The 26,026-nt window shown below is 41.5% G+C and overlaps 1 protein-coding gene across 2 annotated transcripts in view; it reads right to left on the bottom strand.

Annotated features, from left to right (window-relative positions):
- Positions 1-26,026, bottom strand: part of LOC139749467 (uncharacterized) — a 77,594-nt gene that overhangs the window by 12,416 nt on the left and 39,152 nt on the right. For both annotated transcript variants that reach the window (XR_011712977.1, XM_071663369.1), the window contains exon 2: positions 18,674-18,818. Coding sequence is in view for 1 of the 2 variants with exons in the window: in XM_071663369.1 (XP_071519470.1) it covers positions 18,674-18,818 (145 nt within the window). In the remaining variant the exon portion in view is untranslated. The remainder of the gene's footprint in view (positions 1-18,673; positions 18,819-26,026) is intronic.

Raw genomic sequence — 26,026 nt, 5'->3', positions numbered from 1 at the left:
CGCAAACGCGGGAGACAGCGACAAAGTATAAAAAAAAAAAAAAAAAAAAAAAAAAAAAAAAAAAAAAAAAAATATATATATATATATATATATATATATATATATATATATATATATATATATAAACCTCCAACAGCCAGGATCGAACCCAGGACCCCTGTGCAACAGTGCAATTTTTTTTCTTTTTTTTTTTTTTTTTTTACTATTGCCAGTTAGAAGTGTGCAGTGAGGGAAGATCTATCTACAGGTGCTGTGCTAGGATGTTTGTCGGCAAACCGCCTGTTGCACAGGTGTCCCGGGTTCGATCCTGGCTGTTGGAGGTTTGTATGTCCTATGAAGGTGCACGTTTCTCTGCACTTTGTTCGTGTGTATATTTTTTTTTTTTTTTTTTTTTTTTTTTCATACTATTGGCTATTTCCCGCGATAGCGAGGTAGCGTTAAGAACAGAGGACTGGGCCTTTGAGGGAATATCCTCACCTGGACCTCTTCTCTGTTCCTTCTTTTGGAAAATTAAAGAAAAAAAAAAAAAAAAAAAAAAAAAAAATATATATATATATATATATATATACATATATATATCACAAATAGGCATAAATTTAGAAATCACACAGCCATGGCAAGGGAAATTATTTTTACAAGGACCCTGCATACTACCTGAAAAAAAATATATCTTATCTCAAGTTCACTATAAATATACTATGAAAAATATGTTGTTAATTCAGGTAACTTAGTTTTAATAAAACAGTGCTTTTCAACCGAGGTTCCTTGTAACCTAAGGGTTCCACAGGAATTCTTAATTTTTGAATGGTCTCTTTTTACTTCACCTTGGCTACTGGTTGCCACAAAACTGCTTGTGAAATTATAAGATGTTGCTTAAGAAAGACGTGGAGCAATTTGATGGACAAGATCTGAGTTCCATAAAATAGTCCATACTGCTAACAGAATTCCTGGGCCAAGAACAGGTTGAAAATCACTGCAATAATGTATCAATAGTGACAGATGATAGAGCTGAATGCCATTCCAGACTCAGTGCTTACAGCTGTATAAGCAAACTTCCACTATCACTAGTAAGTGTGCAATACTATAAATACCCTACCCATTACATTGGAATGTACATAAACTGTGCATTGTAAATATCAGAGTGACAGCTGTTCCCCATTTGCTGTAACAGTAATACTGACACAGTCACTGACTGAAAGCCAAGTAAAATGAAAACTACTCACCTATAGGAAATCTGAATATGATAAGTATGGGCTGCTTATCTCTGACTGTAACCATTGTAGCCTGACTCTTATTACTGGCCATGTTCATCTTGTCAAGCTTTACTAATACTAATCTGACGATGCAGTTCTCCAGTCTTATACAATGCTCACTCTTTCCCTTCACAATGTACAAACTCTTACAGAAAGTTAACTTCACGTTTCAAACTTTTCTCAAGCAGATTTGAGTCGGTTTTAACTAACAGCGTCCCAAAGTTATGCAACAACTTTATTCTCGTGATCCATTAAGCATCAAATGAAGCAAATATTCACATCAGATAAATAATACATACAATTATCGTTTAAAAAACCAGCCATAATTGCTCTACCCTTTCCAAACGGAACAACCAATCACAAAGATCTCGAAAGAACAAGTTTGAAAGAAATGCTTCAAATGCCTCCAGACATGGTGCATAGAATTCAAATCTATGATACTTTTTCAGCTGAAGTGCATGTAATTGTAATTTTCAAAAATGGCAGCCAAATACCATGTGCTGGGCTCCCCAGTGACCATGTTGGCGACAGATTTTCAATCAATTTATATCTGTATGAGTAAATTTTACTTACATTAAACAGACAGACCGTGCAAGACCAAACTTACACAAAACATTTGATACTGACGTATGACCACTAAAATTTCATGGTTCACAAACAGCCGGGATCTCAATTAAACTTAAAAAATCCTTCAGGGCATCAATAGTATTGCAACTTGAATATACAAGTAACAGAATCTTTCCAAATATGATAAAAGTTTAATAAAAGCCCACACAATGGGCAACATCTCTTGGTGTTACAATTACATTACCCAGTGTACCGAAAAGGTTAAAATCTTATCCTACCAACCAAGACAAAGCAGTGATAACTATATCCTAGCCGATTTTATAACTTTTAAAACATACTAATGATAAAAAAAAGTCATTATGAGATCAACAATCACACCGCCTCTTCCAAAGTAATCCTACCCACCTCTGTATACAAAGCCAATGCTCACATCAGGCTTACTAAAAGACAACCACCTTCCTTACGGGATAATCCATTTGAGGGTTTTACGATCAATGACTTCAGGCCTCAGGGTGTGGAGTATGTTCAACCGGGGCCAAAGGGTTACTAGGGCCCCAAAGGAGTCATTCCACAGGACAACGTGGAAAGCGAGCAATCCCTTCAGTCAAGACTCAAGCGCATCCTCACTCCGCAACCCAGGCTTAGTTGCCACACAGGATAAGGTGTAAAGACAGCAGTCCTATACACTGTTCACCCTTACCTAACCGTCAATTGCACCTTATCCCCCATCTATTGCACCTTATCCTCTATCAATCGCAACGTAACCTCGTGGCGAATGGAGACTTGGTGAGGTTGAGGGTGAGATTATACGAGAGTGTGATGGTTAGGTTAGGCCAGGAGTGAAGTCCTCTCAAGCTACTGGTTGAGGTTGAAGGTTCGGTTGAACACTGTCCTGAATCGCTCTCAAAACCTTGTACTGGGTAGTGACTTGGCGAGGCTGCGGTTAGGCATGAGTCTTAATATTAGGTGTAGGTGAACAATGGGCTGGATTGCTCTCTCAACACACTGTTTTCTGGGGCGCCCGTAGCACTTCGGTCCCTTACCCTTTCCAGTATCGTGAACTTTACGACCACTTCTACGGTACTGATGCTGCTGATGAGGATATCCTACCACTATAGTTTCAGCTGTTGGTGCGACGCTGAAATCATTCGTGCATCAGGTATAATTCAACGTTTCCTGAGATTATTTGAAGTCCTAGGTATTACGCTCAATTTTGATCATTTTCCCTGAGCTACGTAGCCCTTCCACTATCACTTATCCGTTATCCAATGCTTAACAAATCAAATTGGTTATCTTACTAACTATTCATCACCAGCGTTTCAAATAGTATCCTGACAACTATTCATTTTTCCCATCTATTACTGGATTACTATATTCATAGAATTTTGGAAATAGATTCACATAAAAAATTAATTATGATAAGTGAAAGTTCTAACTGCGTCTAGTCCACCGAGAAGAGGTCATACCCGTCCCTTGAAGTCTTTCCAAAATTGTTACATTAATTAACACAAACTAATCAACCCTACGTAAGCCCGAACCGAGGAGCTCCGCCCTGTGGCCTTTATCTGTCGTCAAGTTGGCGTAAAGCAAAATCAACGATGTACAAAAGAAAATAATCGGGAAAATAGTTAGGTAGACTACGCAATACGCGACAACTTCTGAGTCATAATTAATGTGTGGCCGATGGATGCTAGAAGGTGGTCCTTTTCGATAACAAATTCTTTCCCAACGTCTCAAGCTTTGGAACTCTCGGTCCTTTCATATCTTTCCCAATACCTATGACCTGGCACTTTTTAAAAGACAGGCTTTTCACTTCTTCCAAAATTAGTAATATCTTTCCTTATCTCTTCTTTCTCCTTTTCAATAACCTCTTTTTACTTCAATTATGGCCCTGCCTAGCGGTGGACTTCTGTTCGTGATAGGAGACTCGACAATAAAGAAAAAAAAAATACAGGCTAATGGACAAATTAATTAATGAAAAAGTTGAGAGTCCAATAACGCTGCAGTGGTCTGATCCACTTCTCTCTAAATGTTAGATTCCACATTACACACACACACACATATATATATATATATATATATATATATATATATATATATATATATATATATATATATATAATTCTATCCAAATCGTAAAGTTACTGAGCTGGCGGCCGCTCATCGGGCTTTTACCAATCTGCGCATTCTAGGCCAAATCATAGCCTCGGCAAATCGTCAGTTTGCCAAACGTACAGTCACAAATTCAACCCATGAAAATTATATAAATCAACACCACTGTCATGAACATCTGCTGAAAACCCTTTCAAACAAAGAGTGTGCGTAATTTGCCTGCTGTGATTGCATATTCACGTTTAAAGCCGAAATCTAATAATGTTTAAATTACATATCTAAGCGTTGCAGGACCTGTACGAATTTCGCTTATATTGACTAATCAGACGAAGTTACGGCTGCATCCTGAATACCCTGCAATCACACAGGTCTGTCACAAAAATACTGCAGGCTTTCATAATTCACTAACACTTGTACAACTATCTAAACGGAAATTCATTGTTGTACGATAGACCTATATATCATCTAGGCCATAGTATTTCCATCAAGGTGTAGAGACAGATGTCGATTGCACTATATGACCACTGTTTAACTAGGGATAGCGACACAACCAGCACTTTACCCGCCTCCCTCCAGCCCCTCACCACACGTCCTCCTATTGGTTCACTCCGCACTGACCGACTGACTGGTTGCCGCGTTTCCACCCTACTACAACCGACCTGCACTTGTTCTCCTGCCTTGCTGCCAACACCTCTCCACCACCAATACTTTCGGCTCTCCAAAGACCCCCAGTTCCTTTCCACCACTTCCCCTGGTATTTTTGTCCCTCATCGCCATCAACTTCCCACCACCACCATCAGCATCACTGTCAGCTTTCCTCCAACACATGAGTGTTCACCAACACTCGCATCTCACACTGTCCATCATCAACAACCCTTCCCAATACTATATAGATCTCTCACCATCAGACTTCCCTGAAATCCTAAACTTGTCTCATTACCATCATTATCATCCGTTTCCTTTAAATACGGCACTTCTAGCGTCTTTCCAACTCTCACATCCCTCCCTCACCACCAGAAACTTCCATCACTAATATCCCTCACTTTCACCCCTTGGAATGATGGTCTGGCGTATGAGGGTCAGGTCATACGCCAGGCCATTTAAGATAAGGGCGGTGATGAGAGACGAGTGATGGAGGATGATCAGAAATGTCGATGGTGTGGGGGAGGGACATGATTGCATGTCCAGGGTCGTACCGCCGTGATTCAGGGGTCAAACTGAGCGTGTGGTGAGTCGGGGGAGCAGGCGGAGGAACGTGCGCTGGCTGCCTGCAGGTACAAGCAGGCGACAGCTCCACTTCTGACGCACCACCAACACCTTCACTCACCGCAAACATTTCTTAACATTCTTAACAATTCTCTTCATCTCTCCTCTGGTCTACATTACGACATTCATGCTCTAATATACTTTAAAAATACATTTTACTCTCATTCACTGACCACTACGATTTCTGTATCTCGACTGCTAAATTCAAAAGCATCTCGTTCATTGCGTACAACGAACCGTTCGACCCGCTAACGAGCGCATGAGGAAAGCTACAGTAGACACTTGACTCATGTGGACGAACTATGTCAAGGATTATCACACTAATTTACTACTTACAGAATATGTTACAACAGTCAGTAACAGGGAAAGGATGGACTCCTTTGGAGTAAGAAGCTGGACGAAACTATTATCTGATGACTACCTCCAAGAAGGCGACTTTTCACTGCCTGCATGACCACAAGAAGGGGTAGTACGTTAACACAAACTTCAGAGACTTTATGAGACTTTTGTTCTCTTGGAATCATTATAAGTTGTGATAAACACATCCCTAGATCCCTTTTGATTAAACCACTCCGATCCCACGGAGAGCGTAGTTTCATTCTGTATTTTATGGTATTTGCAAACTCGGCATAGACATTTACGAGCTTCTTTCCTTTGCTTTCTTATATCATATATGATGAATGAACTTGTGTTGTAATGCAATATGATATTGCTAGTTCTCTAACGTTTATCAAGTTACTAACAAATCTCAATTTTGTTTATATGTGAACATGACATGCTCCCTCTTACAACTAAGTTTGACTTTGGGATCTGTCAGAGACATTCTAGGGAGTATTTGTATATATGTTATTCTGAATAAGACGATAAATCACAGAAAAAAGCGGGTACCGTATTTTAAGTGTCCCAGGCGCATACCGCTTGGTGGCCTGTAAACAAAACGCTTTCTCTCACGCGGCATCGAATACCTGATGGTATCTTCTGGAGTCTTCCAACCCCAAACAGTTCTGGGTATGCCCAGGCTGTTGGGTTGGTTCTTTGGTCGACCAAGCTTTTGGGAGCCGCAGCCCGCAGGTCCACTTACCCCTACAGTCTGGCTGGTCTGTTACACTTAGTAAATACTTGTCTAGTGCACTCTTAAACTTCTCTTAGTACATCCCATAGTTTTTCTGATGATAGCAACCAAGATAATTTGTCTTGCGTCCCGGGAGTTTAAGGTGTTTTTGAGCATATCGTATCTCTGGATTTGAGAGGTAGTATTTTCAAAATTCTTCCATGCTTGCTATGCCACTGGGATGTTATTTCTGAATGGAAGCTGGGATCCATACCTTTTAGGATTACCCAGGTATACATCTACCTTCTATGCTCCACGGGGGTATAGCTTTAGAGATTTCAGCAGTTCCTAGAGATGATCTAGTTTATCACACTAACATGGGCTGTGAAAGATCTCTGAACACTTTCTAATTCCGCAATTTCGCTCAACTTGTATGGCGATTTTAGGAAGCAGCAATATACTATCATTGGTCTTTCCTTATCTTGAAGATGCACATGATCCAGCCTACAATCCTTCTGCAGGAGGCAACCGATGTTTCGTTAACTGAAGGTTAGTTAGGTCTTTAGACACTGTTACTCCAAGGTCTTTTATATCATTCTCCTGATTTATGACAGCGTCTGTGTTTGTCCGTAATTCTGTGGTTCATGATTTCTTCATTTTCCCCATACCGAAGGAATGGAAACTTATTTCCATGGAAAAGCATGTTGCTCTCAACTGAGTTAAAGACTTCTTTCCTGTTTCTCTGTAGCCTATCAGCATCCTCCATTGATCTGATTTTCATACTTATTCTTGTATCATACGCAGAGGATGATATGAGACTGTGGCTCTTTACCGTGGACACATTGGTGATGGCATGGTTTACGTGTTGTGATCTATTAATCAAAAAGTTGTATATCCATCTTCAATTTTTTCCAGTTATTCTCATCTCACGCATTTCATTTGCTATGACAACGTGGTCACATTTGTCAACTGCTTTTGCAAAATATGTGTAAATCACGTTCGCCTTTTCCAAAGTTTCGTCAATCCTATCGTAGTGGTGAAGTATGAGAAGTGCAAGCCATATATATGTATATCAAGTCAGTTTGCCTCTTAGGACTCTCTTGTAAATATGGGGCCAAAAACAAGACAAAGTATGGCATCATTTGTTCACATCTTCTCCCCAACAGTCATGTATAACGCACTGATATAATCCCACGTCCACAGCCATGTTGTATTGAGAACAGAACCGTAATGGCGATTCTGAATCAAGAAGAGTTTAATCTCTCTCTCTCTCTCTCTCTCTCTCTCTCTCTCTCTCTCTCTCTCTCTCTCTCTCTCTCTCTCTGATTGAAGCTTATTCTGTTTTAAAGGGTCAAGGGACACGCATATTAATTCTTATTTGAGCTTTAAGTTTACAGACATCTCTGTCATGCTAAAAGGGGCTTAAAACCCATTAGGTTCCAGGGCTTTACATATTTCAGATGACCAATCAATCTAATCTTGGCGGTACACCACTCTGTGGCCCTTATACGATCATTGCCCTTGGCCAATAATGGTGGGGACTCTTGACATTCCCTCTCAGTTCTAGTTAATACTAATTACGACAATAAGACTTTCAACTCCTTGGACACGAGGGTAAGGATCCGTGGGTGTAGTGCCGTGTCCTCTGACATGATTCTTATGGTTTGAGGCCAGGCCGTCAAACCCAAGGGTCGTACAACGTAGTCTGCAAGGAGAACCATTTGTATGCACCCGCAGTTTTCGGCATTTTCTATTTGTGCAATTGCAAACAGTACTTACAATGTGTGTGTGTGTGTGTGTGTGTGTATATATATATATATATATATATATATATATATATATATATATATATATATATATATATATATATCATATTCATTATACTTCGTCGCTGTTTCCCCGCGTTAGCGAGGTAGCACAAGGAAACAGACGAAAGAACGGCCCAACCCACCAACATACACACACACAAACATACACACACGCATATATATATATATATATATATATATATATATATATATATATATATATATATATATATATATATATACATATAACATCAGGACATTACGAAGCGCAATCATATTCTGATATTCACAATGTCATGGATTTTTGTTTCTGATCATTTCTTTTAGTTAACAGTGAACATTATTTAAGAGCGGTGAAAGTTTCATTCATTGTTATTGTGACATTACGTTGTCTCCGGAAGAACGCCAATCTATCGTGCAATAACGATAAACAATATTGTTTTCTGTCAGACACTGATAGAGTGCGATGTTGCTCCAACCAAGCAAGGAGTTTGTAAACACCTCCATGTGTATGATCAACTCCTAATACATCTATCAAACCATAAATAAAGCTGACATAACGATAATGGAATGATGTAAAAAGATGATAAATGAAGAGATGTAAATTTATCAACAAGCAAACTTATAAATCAAAAGAACAAACGCAGATTTGAAAGATAAAAAGTTAATTAAAGTATTTTTGACGATATTGTATGTTGTGTGTACGACAGTTTGTGGTAGGGATTGCTTACGGAACTTTCCCCGCTACATATAGCAATCACATCCATCATATCTCCGTAGATTGAAGCTTAAACACAAGTCAGTCCACTCATTCAAAGACTACACACGAAATGCAGTATATTTCTCAGCTATTGCTGCTCGAAATCGCCGAGATAAAAAAAAAAAGGGAGGCAGTCAACATGATGGGCCTCTCAGGTGTGTCCTGTTACCCGGCGGGGGATGCCTTGACGTCACAGGGCGGGAGGGTTACCACACTAGTGTCTGCCAGCGTTGCCCCATCTCGTTCCTCTCGCCTTCCGCTTTTATCCGCTATTACCACTCATTGTACGATAGTTTTGTCATGTCATCACTGCTCCACGGCGTCGAGTTGTTCATGACCATTACTACACTTCCGCCCATTATCTACTCAGCATTGTGGAATGAGCATCAACTGCTTAAATAAAGCCGGCTTAAAATTCCAGACTCGAAGACAGCATTCACGATCTCTCTTAAGCAGAATATTCAAATCGCACGTCATGAACGGGCGTACACACACCCATGAGTACGGAACAGTCATGAGCATGTTCATACCAGTTCATGCCATGCGATGTGAACATCTGTTTAACTAAACGTAAACAACGGAATTTGTATATTGTCATTCATTACATACCAGCAGCATCCACACACAGATGCCAAGCCTAGTCCATACTGGAAAAAAAAAATTAAACAAAACGAACCTGGAATTTCTTCCCATGAATGTGGATGATGCGTGAGGCCAGATTTTGATTTATATATGTCTCGCTTGGCAACTTTCATAGAAAAAGTGTTTCTAAATGTAGATCATAGCAATTGGTCCGCTATGTTATGAAAATACCTCGACGAATTTTGATAAATCTTAAACCAAACCATAAATCTATATATATATATATATATATATATATATATATATATATATCTATATATATATATATATACATATATATATATATATATATATATATATATATATATATATATATATATATATATATATATATATATTCATTTACTGAGTTTGGTAAAGAGTGTGAAAGAAGAAAGTTAAGAGTAAATGTGAATAAGAGCAAGGTTATTAGGTACAGTAGGGTTGAGGGTCAAGTCAATTGGGAGGTAAGTTTGAATGGAAAAAAACTGGAGGAAGTAAAGTGTTTTAGATATCTGGGAGTGGATCTGGCAGCGGATGGAACCATGGAAGCGGAAGTGAACCATAGGGTGGGGGAGGGGGCGAAAATCCTGGGAGCCTTGAAGAATGTGTGGAAGTCGAGAACATTATCTCGGAAAGCAAAAATGGCTTTGTTTGAAGGAATAGTGGTTCCAACAATGTTGTATGGTTGCAAGGCGTGGGCTATGGATAGAGTTGTGCGCAGGAGGGTGGATGTGCTGGAAATGAGATGTTTGAGGACAATGTGTGGTGTGAGGTGGTTTGATCGAGTAAGTAATGTAAGGGTAAGAGAGATGTGTGGAAATAAAAAGAGCGTGGTTGAGAGAGCAGGAGAGGGTGTCTTGAAATGGTTTGGGCACATGGAGAGAATGAGTGAGGAAAGATTGACCAAGAGGATATATGTGTCGGAGGTGGAGGGAACGAGGAGAAGTGGGAGACCAAATTGGAGGTGGAAAGATGGAGTGAAAAAGATTTTGAGTGATCGGGGCCTGAACATGCAGGAGGGTGAAAGGCGGGCAAGGAATAGAGTGAATTGGATCGATGTGGTATACCGGGGTTGACGTGCTGTCGGTGGATTGAATCAGGGCATGTGAAGCGTCTGGGGTAAACCATGGAAAGTTGTGTGGGGCCTGGATGTGGAAAGGGAGCTGTGGTTTCGGGCATTATTGCGTGAAAGCTGGAGACTGAGTGTGAACAAATGGGGCCTTTGTTGTCTTTTCCTAGTGCTACCTCGCACACATGAGGGGGGAGGAGGATGGTATTCCATGTGTGGCGAGGTGGCGATGGGAATGAATAGGGGCAGGCAGTGTGAATTGTGTGCATGGGTATATATGTAGGTGTCTGTGTGTGTATATATATGTGTACACTGAGATGTATAGGTATGTACATAGAGATGTATAGGTATGTATATTTGCGTGTGTGGGCGTGTGTGTGTGTACATTGTGTATGGGGGTGGGTTGTGCCATTTCTTTCGTCTGTTTCCTTGCGCTACCACGCAAACGCGGGAGACAGCGACAAAGCAAAATAAATAAATAAAATACATAAATATACATTCTTTTCATACTATTCGCCATTTCCCATTTTAGCAAGGTAGCGTTAAGAACAGAGGACTGAGCCTTTGAGGGAATATCCTCACTTGGCCCCTTCTCTGTTCTTTCTATATATATATATATATATATATATATATATATATATGCGATCAAAGTGTATATGAACGCGCACCTTCATAGAACATACAAACCTCCAACAGCCAAGATCGAACCTGGGACCCCTGTGCAACAGCCGGGAGCGCTACCGTTAGGATATGATCCTGGCTGTTGGAGATTTGTATGTTCTATGAAGATGTGCGTTCTATGCACTTTGATCGTATTCATATACCTCCGCGTTGTACAGTTAGGTTCGGAAAAATGCTATCTGCTGGCTGTGTGAGCCTGATGGGAAATGACCGGTGTAGACCCCGTTGCTCACCAACGCGAAACGAAAGGTAATCGAGTACATAGTATTCGAATACTCATTTCCCTATTAGGGGCGATCATAGCCCAGCGGTGGCCCTCCCGACTGTTGCACAGGGGTCCCGGGTTCGATCCTGGCTGTTGGAGGTTTGTATGTTCTATGAAGGTTTGTATGTGATTATATATATATATATATATATATATATATATATATATATATATATATATATATATATATATATATATATATATTTTTTTTTTTTTTTTTTTTTTTTTTTTTTTGCTTTGTCGCTGTCTCCCGCGTTTGCGAGGTAGCGCAAGGAAACAGACGAAATAAATGGCCCAACCCACCCCCATACACATGTATATACATACGTCCACACACGCAAATATACATACCTACACAGCTTTCCATGGTTTACCCCAGACGCTTCACATGCCTTGATTCAATCCACTGACAGCACATCAACCCCGGTATACCACATCGCTCCAATTCACTCTATTCCTTGCCCTCCTTTCACCCTCCTGCATGTTCAGGCCCCGATCACACAAAATCTTTTTCACTCCATCTTTCCACCTCCAATTTGGTCTCCCTCTTCTCCTCGTTCCCTCCACCTCTGACACATATATCCTCTTGGTCAATCTTTCCTCACTCATTCTCTCCATGTGCCCAAACCATTTCAAAACACCCTCTTCTGCTCTCTCTCTCTCTCTCTCTCTCTCTCTCTCTCTCTCTCTCTCTCTCTCTCTCTCTCTCTCTCTCTCTCTCTATATATATATATATATATATATATATATATATATATATATATGTTATATTTCTCTCTTGTGTCTCCCCTGATGATGTGGTTATTACACGAAAGTGCACTTGGGAACTTATCGTGTTTCATTTTTCCCCGTGGACTCATAGAAATAATATATATATATATGTATGTATGTATATATATATATATATATATATATATATATATATATATATATATATATATATATATATATATATATATGATAACGATATACCTATAGGCGCCTAGGATTCGAATCCCGGTCTTACCGTGTGACAGGCCAGTACGATATCACATATATATTGTCCAGCTCAGTAGTTAATCCCTTGTACACGAGGGTGTGAGCCTTGAGCACAGAGGTGCAAACTCATCTGTACTGCGCTCCGACCCTTGAGCAAGGCGTACGACCCATAAGCACGATTATCTGGCCTTGAACCTAACCTTTCTCATTCACGAAACTACTATATGTTACATTACAACTATTAACCTTATCAGCACCACCGCATTCACAATAGATCTCAGCAAAATAAATCAAGAAGGCTTGGAAGGGGAACTAAAGCATCTCGTGTTCTCTTATGGCCTGAAGGCATCTGCTCAAGTCTTTGTCAAAATTCCACCAGCAAAGCAAAAACTACATTAGTACCACGTGAATGAATGGGTGAGTAATTGTATCAGAGTGTGGCCACGATAGAATGCACCAGAATTGGTAAAATGAACGGGTGAGGCTTTGATAGTTAGAGAATAAAGAATGTTGGCCAGTTACTGAATCAGGGAGTGTATTCGTGACTGAATGAGTCTGTGTCAATCATTTACCAAATAGCTGGACATACAGCTTTGAGGTGAAGCTGTAAATTATTGGTATGATTTATCAAATGATTGTACCTATCTATAGCTATGGAGCGAAACTGTAAATCACCAGTATGATTTAGTAAATGACTTGATCTAATGCTACGGAGTGAAACTTAAATCTGATGTATGATTTATCAAATAACTGGACTTAAAGCTATAAAATGGAAGGCGTTATATCCTTGGTAAATATATGGGTAGTGACAGAGAGAGGAACAAAAAGTGTGGGGTATCCAGAGTTAAACACAGTGTGATGATACAGTGAATGGAACTATGTTGAGATGAGGAGGTTAAGCTGTTACAAGTGTGTCGAGTGAAACAAGTGTGTGGGTGAGCCAATGGGCCTGTCAGGGTGTAGTGTGTCATACTGTTTGGATGGGGCAATATAAGTGCGAAGCCATACGTGTGAGAGTGAGGTGAGATACCAGGATGTTCCAAGTTTTCCGACTGGTTTTCGATCTTATAAATAGAAGTCTGTGTTACCCACTTCCCCGGGTTTGGGGCGTCCCTGCCCTTTGTTGAACTGGGGTCCTCGCCACTGCAACCCCCCCGCCCCCAAAAAAAAAAAAAAAAAAAAAAGATAAAAATAAATATATAAATTAAGTAAAATAAAACAAAATGAATAATAAAAAAAAAGATGCAATAAAGGTGTATGTCCCCGATCCACACCAGTGTACATAGCAACGGAGTTAGAGACACATTAATATTCTCGATTTTCACAATTATCATTTTATAGGAGTTCTTTTACTTATCGACTTACGATGGTTTTATTAAAAGAAAAAATTGTTTCCTTAAATGCAACACCTAAACTCTTGCTCGTAATTTCTTTCTCAATCATATCATTTCTGGACTTTTTCCAAGGGAGACGTGCTGGGCTGAGGTCTCCCAGTATATGTGAGCGATAACACGGCGAGCGAGAGATCACTTAGCAAGGCTGCTATCATCGTTATCAGACGAAAAGAGTTCAGTGTTGTCGAGGAACTTCCCAACCCACAGTCCACCTTACCCTGCCCCAGTGTGGAGTACAGCCTCGTCGCTGTAGCACTCCCATGAAAGGGGTCCTGAAGCTGAAGTCCACACACACACACACACACACACACACACATACATACATATATATATATATATATATATATATATATATATATATATATATATATATATATATATATAACCCTAGAAACCCTTTTCCAGGGGTTGGTTCCTGCAGACAATATCTACACTATACTCAGCAGCAGGGCAGAATGGACTCCTTTCAAAGAGTTCTTTGACGAGACTACAATTATTCAAGCGACTACGATACAGCTTTTTTTTTTCCAGTCTTAATACGGGTTCCAACACTTGTAAACTCTGCTGTTAATTCGTCCTTACTATTGGTCGTTTGACAGTCAAGATGGTTCTCACAGTTCTCGGTATTCCTTATCAAGCATCACACTGCAACCATTCTGTCTTTTACTTGGAGTCCAGCTGCACATCCGTTTCAACGCCATGTCTTGTGACTGGATGTTAAGAGTCAACACTTCCCCATCATTGTTGAACTTTAAGTGTGTGTGTGTGTGTGTGTGTGTGTGTGTGTGTGTGTGTGTGTGTGTGTTGCAAGTATCGCATTTTGCCTCAGTTAGGTCCGTTTGTTGTTTTTCTTTTCATTCCTTCGATGCTGACGAAAAGAATATTACACTATTCTGAGGGAGAGTTGCATATGTGTCTTGTAGTCGTGATGTGTACTAGTGTCGTCTTTCTGAACGAGTGACAGCCTAGAAGACATAACTCAGTGCGTTCATAACACTGGCTTCCATTTCTCTCGTATGATGAGTGATGCCCTCGTCAGGTAACCTCTCGTTTATCTTCCGCTGGTCAGCCCATTTTCGTCCAATGTCAGGGTCTAGGGCTGACAGGATAATGTTGCCTTAGGGACTGTCATGATTCGTGGACCCTTAAATAATGGTATTGTCTGCTACATCTCACAAACGAAGCGATTCAGAGTCGTAATATCGTTGCCCATCTGTGGCCGGCAGAAGTTACAAACGTGTTGGAGAAGCTGTTACATATCCTGACACATGTCTAAAATAACATCTACTCCCATATGTTTTGCGAGAGCTTCCACTGTGATACATCTGATACAAAAAAAGAAAAATGGTGTATGCTGTTTCCATTGCGTTATCTGGTATCAGTAATGTTCTCGGTAAAATTCCAATCTCTCTCTCTCTCTCTCTCTCTCTCTCTCTCTCTCTCTCTCTCTCTCTCTCCCTCTCTCTCTCCACCCGAACTGTTTACAACCTCAGCTTCTGTAAATCTTGTGATGGTCTTAGAGGCTTTGTCTATCGCCGCAACTTTGGTCTGGCACCAAGTTTCATTCTTTGTCCTAGTGTTCCGTCAGGATGAGTGAAGTCTACGACACACCTTCCACAACTTGTCTGGTTAGGTACACTTTACAAACCACTTTCCAGTGGGTTGGTGACGTCTCCACTGGATCGTCCATAATTTTTTTTTTTTTTTATACTTTGTCGCTGTCTCCCGCGTTTGCGAGGTAGCGCAAGGAAACAGACGAAAGAAATGGCCCAACCCCCCCCCCCCCACCCCATACACATGTATATACATACGTCCACACACGCAAATATACATACCTACACAGCTTTCCATGGTTTACCCCAGACGCTTCACATGCCTTGATTCAATCCACTGATAGCACGTCAACCCCGGTATACCACATCGCTCCAATTCACTCTATTCCTTGCCCTCCTTTCACCCTCCTGCATGTTCAGGCCCCGATCACACAAAATCTTTTTCACTCCATCTTTCCACCTCCAATTTGGTCTCCCTCTTCTCCTTGCTCCCTCCACCTCCGACACATATATCCTCTTGGTCAATCTTTCCTCACTCATCCTCTCCATGTGCCCAAACCACTTCAAAACACCCTCTTCTGCTCTCTCAACCACGCTCTTTTTATTTCCACACATCTCTCTTACCCTTACGTTACTCACTCGATCAAACCACCTCACACCACACATTGTCCTCAAACATCTCATTTCCAGCACATCCATCCTCCTGCGCACAACTCTATCCATAGCCCACGCCTTAAGTGAGCTGAATAGGTTCCAGCCCAGGATGTTTCCAGTGATTTATTGTTTTTGTGGTAAACCTGTTACTAAGCGGTGATATTTCATTAGATTATATATGCCTGTCCTTCAGAGTAGACTGCAAGTCTATGCTTCCATGATTCTTCATGCAGAATCATGACATCTCCCGTCTGCTTTCTGAACAGTGAGGTTACAGTGCTTTTTACGTCCATTCCAGTAAATGATCTTTGCAAATTTTCTAAATGGCAATGTCCATATCCGTCTGGAAAGTCGCTAGCGGGATTATACGCCGTTGATCACTGCAAAAATGGAGATGCCAGCCTGACTTACCTGTTTAGTAACTGTGTGCTGATGTGTGGGAACACACCAGTGAACTGTACATAGGTACACAGTTAACCTACGTTGTGTAATTTAACTCTAGACCTTTTTAACGACATGTGTGGATCTGTCGGTTTCCCTGTAAACAAAGCAGTGAATATGCCAGTCGGTGTGTATGTATAACTACATGAACGTATAACATGTATATATAAAATATATGTATAAAAGGAGAAAGGGAATGTATGTAAGTGTAACTTTGCCAATGGAAAGATGGAGAGGTATGCGTTATCATATAGATAAAAAAAAAAAGTCTTTCACAACATTACAAACAAAGCAATAGAACATGAAACCCTGAATTATAACCCAACCCCTAAAAAAAAGTAACGGGGAGGAAAGTGACAGATATATCAAAACATCTACTACATCTTTACCGTCAAGTGGTATCAACATGACAGTAACCCAAACAATTTACAATGGAACCGTTTTCTTACTGAATTTTAATTGAAAATAGGAATACACCAGGCAAATATTATATACATATATATATATATATATATATATATATATATATATATATATATATATATATATATATATATATATCCAGGAGAATGAGGGGTTAAATAACAATTTACATGAGTGTTTACAATCTTAACGTTTGAAGGAGTTAACAAACTTTCCGTTGATGGATCAAACATGATGATGGCCTTTATCATCTGGCAGTTGACATGCCTCTAAGGCCATAGGAACCAACTAAACATTCCTAGGGGAGCTTGATGTTAATTACTTTTGTTGACAGCGCTTCACTTTACATTTGCATGGCTGTAAACATAGTTGGTTCGATAATCATCAATCCAATCTATAGCCTAAAGAACCAATACATAACAATTGACCTAGTGATAGTGGAAGCAATGTTTACTGTCATTTGAGGTTTCCATCTAAAATGAAACCACTGGAAGCTATTTATCTTAGACGAGCGACTCTTCCTGGTTTCATTATGAATACAGGTTAGACTTGCTCATTCCAAATCGGTCCAACGTAATTCACGATGAAACCGTGTCCTTATCTTTAACAAGGCAACTATATCAATATGAAACTGCACATTTCCACATAAAATACATGCTAATACCATGAACATTTATAAGTATTTATGCAAAAGATAAAGCCTATGTATGCAACAATGAAACAAAGAACAATGAAAAAATAAAATACTCATGCGACAAGAAAATCTATAAGCGTCATTGCATAATAGAAAATCATTAGGTTACAGTACGTTTTAAGTTCCATACATCCAGATAACAGGCCGGTAAGTCTATAGGGATGTAGGTTTATCCATAGACAGCATTGTAAAGACTGGACAAGTAACTGCAGGCCTGCATCATGTAACTGTGGTGTGTCTTACGAATTAGGCACAACAGGTACAAATTTGGTGAGCCTGGCAGTTTATAGAGTGGCTCCTTCCAACTGGTTACTGGTCTCACTACACACACGCACAATAAATAAGTATATATATATATATATATATATATATATATATATATATATATATATATATATATATATATATATATATATATGGGAAAGGATCACTATTTTGCGCGTGATCAAGATATTCCCATGAGTCCACGGGGAAAATGAAACACGAAAAGTTCCCCAGTGCACTTTCGTGTAATAATCACATCATCAGGGGAGACACAAGAGAGAAATATAACAGTCAGTTGATCGATCAATTTTCATCGAAGAGACGAAGCTAGGTTCGTGTCTTCGATGTATATCAACTGACTGTTATATTTCTCTCTTGTGTCTCCCCTGATGATGTGATTATTACACGAAAGTGCACTTGGGAACTTTTCGTGTTTCATTTTCCCCGTGGACTCATAGGAATATATATATATATATATATATATATATATATATATATATATATATATATATATATATATATATATATATATATATCATGACCAGCTGCAAATGGGTGAAATTATTTCAAATAAACGCCAGTATTCATGCCATGCTCTATAAACTACCACATGTAAGGTTATCACTGAAGAGGAAATAAAATAAGAGAATTAACATATCAAAAACACATGCAGGCGAAACCTGAAGATTATTTACCTCAAACCTTACCAAGACCTGAACTCCATATTGGGCCATGTTACCCCTCTAATATCAAGTCACCAAGTGGGTAATGAGGGAGTGGTCCTCGTAAATAAGAGGGTGGGTTTTTGAACCATACCTGGCGTGGTGTTGGTGGGATCCAGCGGGGATGTGGTGGTGTTCGTGGGGTCGGCGGGGGGTAACAGGCCCGCCTCCTCCAGCAGGGAGTTCTCGCTCGGGTACTCGAAGGTTGAGGTCAGCGCGTCGTCGAAGCTAATCGTTAACTGCCCGGGAGAAATTCATGATCAATCTTCATTCATCTTTTATTACTCAAGAAAATCAAAACCGTAATTTTCTTTAATGGAAAATCAATGCTATAATTAATTTACACTAATTCTACGCTGAAGTACAGGGTATACAAAAATGGATGCACTGAAATACAGGATATACAAGTACAGTGATATACAGAATACACAATTATTAGTACACTGATATCAGGAATATACAAGAATGATCATAGTGAAATGCAGGATATTCAAGAATAAAGTACACTTGAATACAAGGTATACAAGAATGAGTACACAAATACATGATATACAAGAATGAATACACTGACATACAAGTTATACAATAATGAGTACACTAAAAAATGGGATATACAACAAAGGATACACTGAAATACCCAAAACGTTTAGCCAATACTTGGTACTTATACAGCCATAGGCGTATGACAAAGCCCTCACTTGTGTTAGTATCAAAAAGTAGATATTCGTGTGGAGTTGTTTCTTTGAGGTTACGTGTTATGAAAGTCGCACTACAATATCAGCAATGGAATATTCCCAATCTATTAATGGTTTCGGTCTACACTTTGTAATATCTGACACAGAATATTCTCATGTTGATGGTGTTAGTTTTTCCGGTAATCTTGTGGATGTTTACAATATAAATAAGGATGTGGTCACACATCGTACCTTATATACTGTCCTGTCCTGATAATCATGGTAAGATCCTTGGCTATGATTATCAACTCGAAGGCCAGCTAGGCTCTCATACCCAAGGGTTGTACGGAAATGCTCAACAGCTTAACGTGTGACGGTACAGTAAAAGAAAATGAAAGTAACTCCGGTGTGCTCTAAGCAGTTCAGCCAAGACACAAAGACATAACGTAACAAGTAGAAGCGCCTGTTAGAAATTGAGTAATAAAGGTAGAAGGATGTGTCACCTGCCACCACACCTTGTCTTATGATGTATATGCTGTTGCACGTGATGGCTGTCAACAAGGAAAGATCGACCAGCCAGAAGTCCTCCCACAAGTCAGACTTTTGTCACCTCAGATTATTCCTCCCTCAACGAGGTGGGAGCAAGAACAGACGACTGAACCTTCCGGGCAAATATCTTCATTTGCCTCCCGCTTCTCCCGCTGTAAACACTGACATCTTGTTTCACTCTAAGCTGTGTGTGTACAGCCGTCGTGAGGACATACGTCGGTGAGAACGTGACAGACGAGTGACACACCTGCTGGTAATCCCCAGGAGGAGGCGGCGTTGTCCGCCACCACCGGTTGACAGTACGGAGCCACCCAGCCCACCATGGCCCGCTGGCTACCACGTACCACGTACGCTTCACAACGCCGACCACCACTCCAACACGGAGTGGGCTTGAGACTCACTCCAACACGGAGTGGGCTTGAGACTCACTCCAACACGGAGTGGGCTTGAGACTCACTCCAACACGGAGTGGGCTTGAGACTCACTCCATCACGGAGTGGGCTTGAGACTCACTCCATCACGGAGTGGGCTTGAGACTCACTCCATCACGGAGTGGGCTTGAGACTCACTCCAACACGGAGTGGGCTTGAGACTCCATCACGGAGTGGGCTTGAGACTCACTCCATCACGGAGTGGGCTTGAGACTCACTCCATCACGGAGTGGGCTTGAGACTCACTCCATCACGGAGTGGGCTTGAGACTTCTATGTGTGTGTTACAGGGAGAGTTTTACACTCACGCTACTCTTTCTCTTAACCATATACACAGTAAAATAAGTAACCTCCTAGATGGGTTTTATGAATATCGAAACGATCAATACGACTCGGTTGTCTCAATAGGGCTGGTAAGCAGGATTACGCGAAACAAAATTCCTACTAATTGTGGCAGCCCCATTTTATACTTATTTCCATCGAAATTTGAAATCAGTAATACCTGGTAAATGACAGGAAATGTCGCCAACAATCTGTTATATTACAATATCATGAAAGCAAGACTACCAATGTGAGACCAGACTAACGGATATTTCTCATAATCCTTCGTCGATGGTGTCATATTGTTTCATACAAAAAATGTAAGATACTTTTTTTTTTCAATCGTGAGTACAAATATCTTAACATTAGGTATACACACACACACACACACACACACACACACACACACATGTCCACAGCCTAGCTTACGCCAGGTACCCAATCAACTACATACCCTAGAGGAGAAGATGAACAACTTGAGTTGGCTGTGAGTCGGCTGCTCTATCAGGACTTGAACCAGGACCAGTTAGATTGCCGAGTTGCAATGCATAAAGGTGTGTGTGTGTGTGTGTGTGTGTGTGTGTGTGTGTGTGTGTGTGTGTGTGTGTGTGTTATCAACAATACTTGTATAACTTCACAAAACCCGAAAGTTGACTCTGGAACCGTTGGAGGATAAGCAATCTCTCTGTGTTGAGCAACATCTCCAGCTCCGTCCGTCCGTATCCTTGTATTGAGCAATATAGTCAGCTCCGTCCGTCCGTCCGTACCCTTGTGTTGAGCAATATCGTCAGCTCAGTCCGTCCGTCTGTCTGTATCCTATGTTGAACAATATCGTCAGCTCCGTCCGTCCGTCCGTATCATTGTGCTGAGCAATATCTTCAGCTCCGTCCGCAGCCTTGACGCAGCAGCCATGTTCGGTGCTTGTCCCTACATATCCTGTGGTCGGTCCACCAAAGCCACTCACAGGGTATATAAATATTACCAGTGTCAGGACTGCCAAGCTGGCTGGCTACAGAAGGGAAGGAAGTGTGGCAACCGTGTGAAGGCAGGGGAAGGCAGCTCCAGTCCAGGTTTAACCTTTTGAGCACGACGACGATACGACCCTTAAGCACGACGTTACAGTTCTTGAACATGACGGTGCGACTCTTGAGCACGACGGTACAGTTCTTGAACATGACGGTACGACTCTTGAGCACGACGGTACAGTTCTCGAACACGTCGGTCCGACCCTTAAGCACAACGGTACGCTCATTCAGTATGATGGCCTGGCCTTTGGGTCAGGTCAAAGATCAAACCACCATATCCAGGGGTCGTACCGCCGTCGTCGTAAGTCACGAGTCGTTCCGTCTTCCTCATATGGTCGTGTCAGCATGGTGGCCACGAGTCACAGCTCGGCGGTGATGAGGTTAAGCAGCAAGAAAGTGGAGACGGTTTGGCGGGTGAGTCAGTGGAGGGGCCGGTGACTAATGCCACGCTGCTCATCACGCTCACCAAGATACACATCCTTCTGTACTCTCTCTCTCTCTCTCTCTCTCTCTAGCAATGACGCCCCACGAGTGTACGGCTCCCTCTTTGTGCCGTGCTAATAGGTAATTACACACGCACACATACATACACATTTGCCTAGCAAGCAAGCCTACTCTCCCGTACTCAACTCACAGTTATTACTCTCCATTATAGGCACAAGCACCCTTCCACAGCCACTCATCCCAAGAGTCACCACCACACAACCCCAGCCTTCCTGCCCGCTAGACGCACTCTCATTCATCTCAGGATGATCATCCACACACTTTTTTTTCATGTTAGCTGAGACGGCACGGGCAACTGAGGCTTTAATCAAGGCTATCCCATAAACGATATATAAATATACATATATATATATATATATATATACTAGCCTGTGACGGGTATCCATTTCACTGACCAATCCCTAGGGGCGGGTGAACAGCCGGGTTGACTGTGGACCGACTGCCGCAACCAGGATTCGAACCTATGCGCTCGATCCTGGGCGGCCCGTGAATGTATCAAGGTCAGGAACGATAACCGATACACCACGGGAGTCATTCATGTTACCTTACTACTCACCCTTCCTTACCATCCTCGATAACATCATCACACACCCTTATTCACCCATTCATGAGTCCTTACATACCCTCATATCCTAGTTTACTCAGCTTACCCATATATCCTCATGATATTGAGCCATCCTGCTATGATCTCTGGCTTATCCATATTCCCTAATCAACTATATCTGACCCTCAGGCTCAACTCATCATCTCTCTCACTCTAACCACATCACGTTCTGCACCACCTTGCCTCAAAATCACCCGTCTACTTCATATTCCGTCTACGCTAACAACTCACACATATGTCTTCATTGGTACGCTACTGTTACAACTACCACATCTGTCTTCATTATACTCCTCCCCTCACAAGGCTCACAGATCTGCCTTAACCCTTAATGTACCACACCCCTAGTGCAAAACTAATCTCCCCAACCATGCTCAAATAGCCCCTCTCTGCTCATAAGTCTGTCACCATACTCCTTCATAACTCAAAATGTCTGTCATAAGCATCCATGTTCCCACCCACTCACACAGCTGAGCTCGCTGCATCCATGCGCTTTGCCTGACTCATCACCAGAATACAGCAGGGGTTCCACCCATGTCTCACTAACTACAGCCGACCTTAATACACACAAACCTCCTTCCCCACACTTCTACAAGCTCTGCATTTACAAGTCCCCACAGCTATACCTTACAAGATCAACAACACTCTCGATATCTTTTTCTTTTAGCCGAGTCGGCACGAGCACCTGAATGCCCTAAACAAGGCCATATTTTCATCTCTCTCTGTCTGTCTGTCTCTCTCTCTCTCTCTCTCTCTCTCTCTCTCTATATATATATATATATATATATATATATATATATATATATATATATATATATATCCAGTTTACCGACCGAACCCTACGGAAGGTTGATTAATTCATGTTTACGTCAAAATCCACAAATGCACACTTGTCCCATAAATGCTATCAGGATCCAATAACTATAATAAATGGCGAACACTGATGCATTATAATGTATCAATGTTCACCAAATGTACACACACTCAAGGTGTATCACTTTTCGCAATAACATCCCTGTAACAGGGATATGATATCCGTAGAGTTCATCATAATAGCAGTATGTCCATTTTTATCCTAATATACAAACCCACTGGATACCAGGCAGACGCACTTATCATTACATCTATCATATGACTTTTCGAAAGATCAGAAACGTTATGTCCTGCAAGAAGACCTTCAGATTATCATCAACCGTTAAGCTCTTGTTGTTCACGATGACCTTCAGCTTATCAACGGCTAAGGTCATGTTCTGTGAGACAGACTTGAGATTATCAATCGAGAAAGTCATGTTCTATAAGCTGACCTTCATCTTACTACCGGCTACTGTCATGTTTTGTAAGACAGACTTCAGATTATCAATATTGTCATGTTCTACATAACATGACCTTGGGATTATCAATTGCCAAGGTCATGTTCTGTAAGATGACCTTCACGTTATCAAAAGCAATTTCGAACACCACAATCGCTTAGCCGAACGTAAAACATCTAAAGCCTAGTGACTGATTTACCACAACCTTCACGGTGATCTTGGAGAAGAAAACTTTTTTTCCAGTTCCATGATGAACAGAGGACAAGGTGTTTGCCAGGTACAGACCTGGCGAACCTAATTACACTAGTCTGATCCCGTCGCATCTAACATAAGTTTACGAAAAACTCGTTGGTGAGATGAGGCATGACAAAGACTAATGGAAGACAAACATATCTATACCCATGACGACGAAGAGTAACGTATTTATCTCCTCTCGTGGGTCAGTCTCTGTCCCAGCTGTGCGGGGAGGGCAAAGTCAGCAGACAGGAGGTGGTGGTGGTGGGGTGTGTGGGTGGGGCGTCGCGAGGAAATGCCTGGCTACAGTGCAACCCATGTCCCTTTTTCCTCAATGCCGCACTCTCACACCTCCCGCACCTAACCACACTTGCCCTTACCCTTAAAGGTTCCCGCCGCACTCGCTCGCATTCACCCCTCGACCATTTGTGGTACAACATAGCTATAAACACTCAAGAATCCAGTCTTATTCCAGAATCTTGGGAGAGGTAAACAGAAGGTATACAGACTCCTTATTGGTTTCCTTGGTGATGCGAGTCTGACAAAAGGGCGGGGGCCTTGACCGTCTCTCGACCGCCTCGCACCCACCTTCCACCTGAGAGGCCGCACCTGGGTTGAAGAGCGAGGGTCAACACCAGTGGACTATTCAGTGGAGGCATTTAAAAAAAAAAAAAAGGCTGGACAAGCGTCTGTAAAGTGCACCAGACTAGCCTGGATGTGGTAGTTTAAGTAGACCTACGGACCCGTGGCCTACGGAACAGAGGAGAAACACAACAGCTTGTTCCAGACCGAGTTATCGGGGTAGACCTCCGAAACTATAGCGCGGTATGGGTACAGTAAAACAAGGTCTCAGCCTGAGCTATGGGAGAAGACGACCTCCGAAACCACAGTACAGTATACGAGAGGGAAGTTACGGTCCCAGATTGAGCAGTGGGGAACAGAAGACCTCAGAACCATCGTAAGGTATACGTAAGGTATGGTCTTATACCGTACTGTAGGGGTAGACGACTTTCGGAAAGACTGTTAGGTGTTCGAAAGGTAAGATAAGGTACCAAAGCCTCCGAGACCAATGTAAATTAATATTCTAAACACAGCTGTGAGGGTAAAACACCCCCAGAAACCATCGCAAGGTATTTGTAAGGTAAGATAAGGCCCCAGACCAAACTGTGGGAGTAAGGGACTTCCGAAACAATCATAACGTAAGGTAAGGTCCTAGACCCTGATTTTGGGATAAAGAACCTCCGAAACCATCATAAGGTATACTTAAAGTAGGGTAAGGTCCCACCCCAGATGTGTATGTGTATGTGAAATCATCGTAAGCCATACTTAGGTAAGGTAAAGTCCCAGGCCGGGCTATTGGGGGAAGAAGACCTTCGACACCATCATAAAGTATACGTTAGGTACAGTAAGGTCCAAAACAACCGTGTGGGGAAGAAGACTTCTAACATCATGAGGTGAGGTAAGGTAAGGTAAGGTAAGGTAAGGTCACCGACCAAGCTGTGTGGGGGAAGAAGTCCTCTGGCACCATTATCATGTATACATGAGGTTAGGTAAGGGCCTACACCAAGCTCTCTGAGGGTAGAAATCCTTCGGGCACCATCATAAGGTGTATGTAATGTAGGGTCAGGTCCCAGACCGAGCCGTGTGGGGATAGAAGCCCTCGGACAACATCATACGTTATCCAAAATGTAGAGCAATGTTCCATACCCAGCTGTGTGCTTATGAAATGTCTGCGTGAAAACCGGGAGAAGTCTTCGGGGGTCTTCCACACATACAGCCTGAGCTGGTCCTAAGCCGCA

Source organism: Panulirus ornatus, chromosome 7 (assembly GCF_036320965.1).
Source record: "Panulirus ornatus isolate Po-2019 chromosome 7, ASM3632096v1, whole genome shotgun sequence".
Taxonomy (NCBI): domain Eukaryota; kingdom Metazoa; phylum Arthropoda; class Malacostraca; order Decapoda; family Palinuridae; genus Panulirus; species Panulirus ornatus.
The sequence above is the reverse complement of the archived record's forward strand: the minus strand, read 5'-3'. Positions and strand labels throughout refer to the sequence as shown.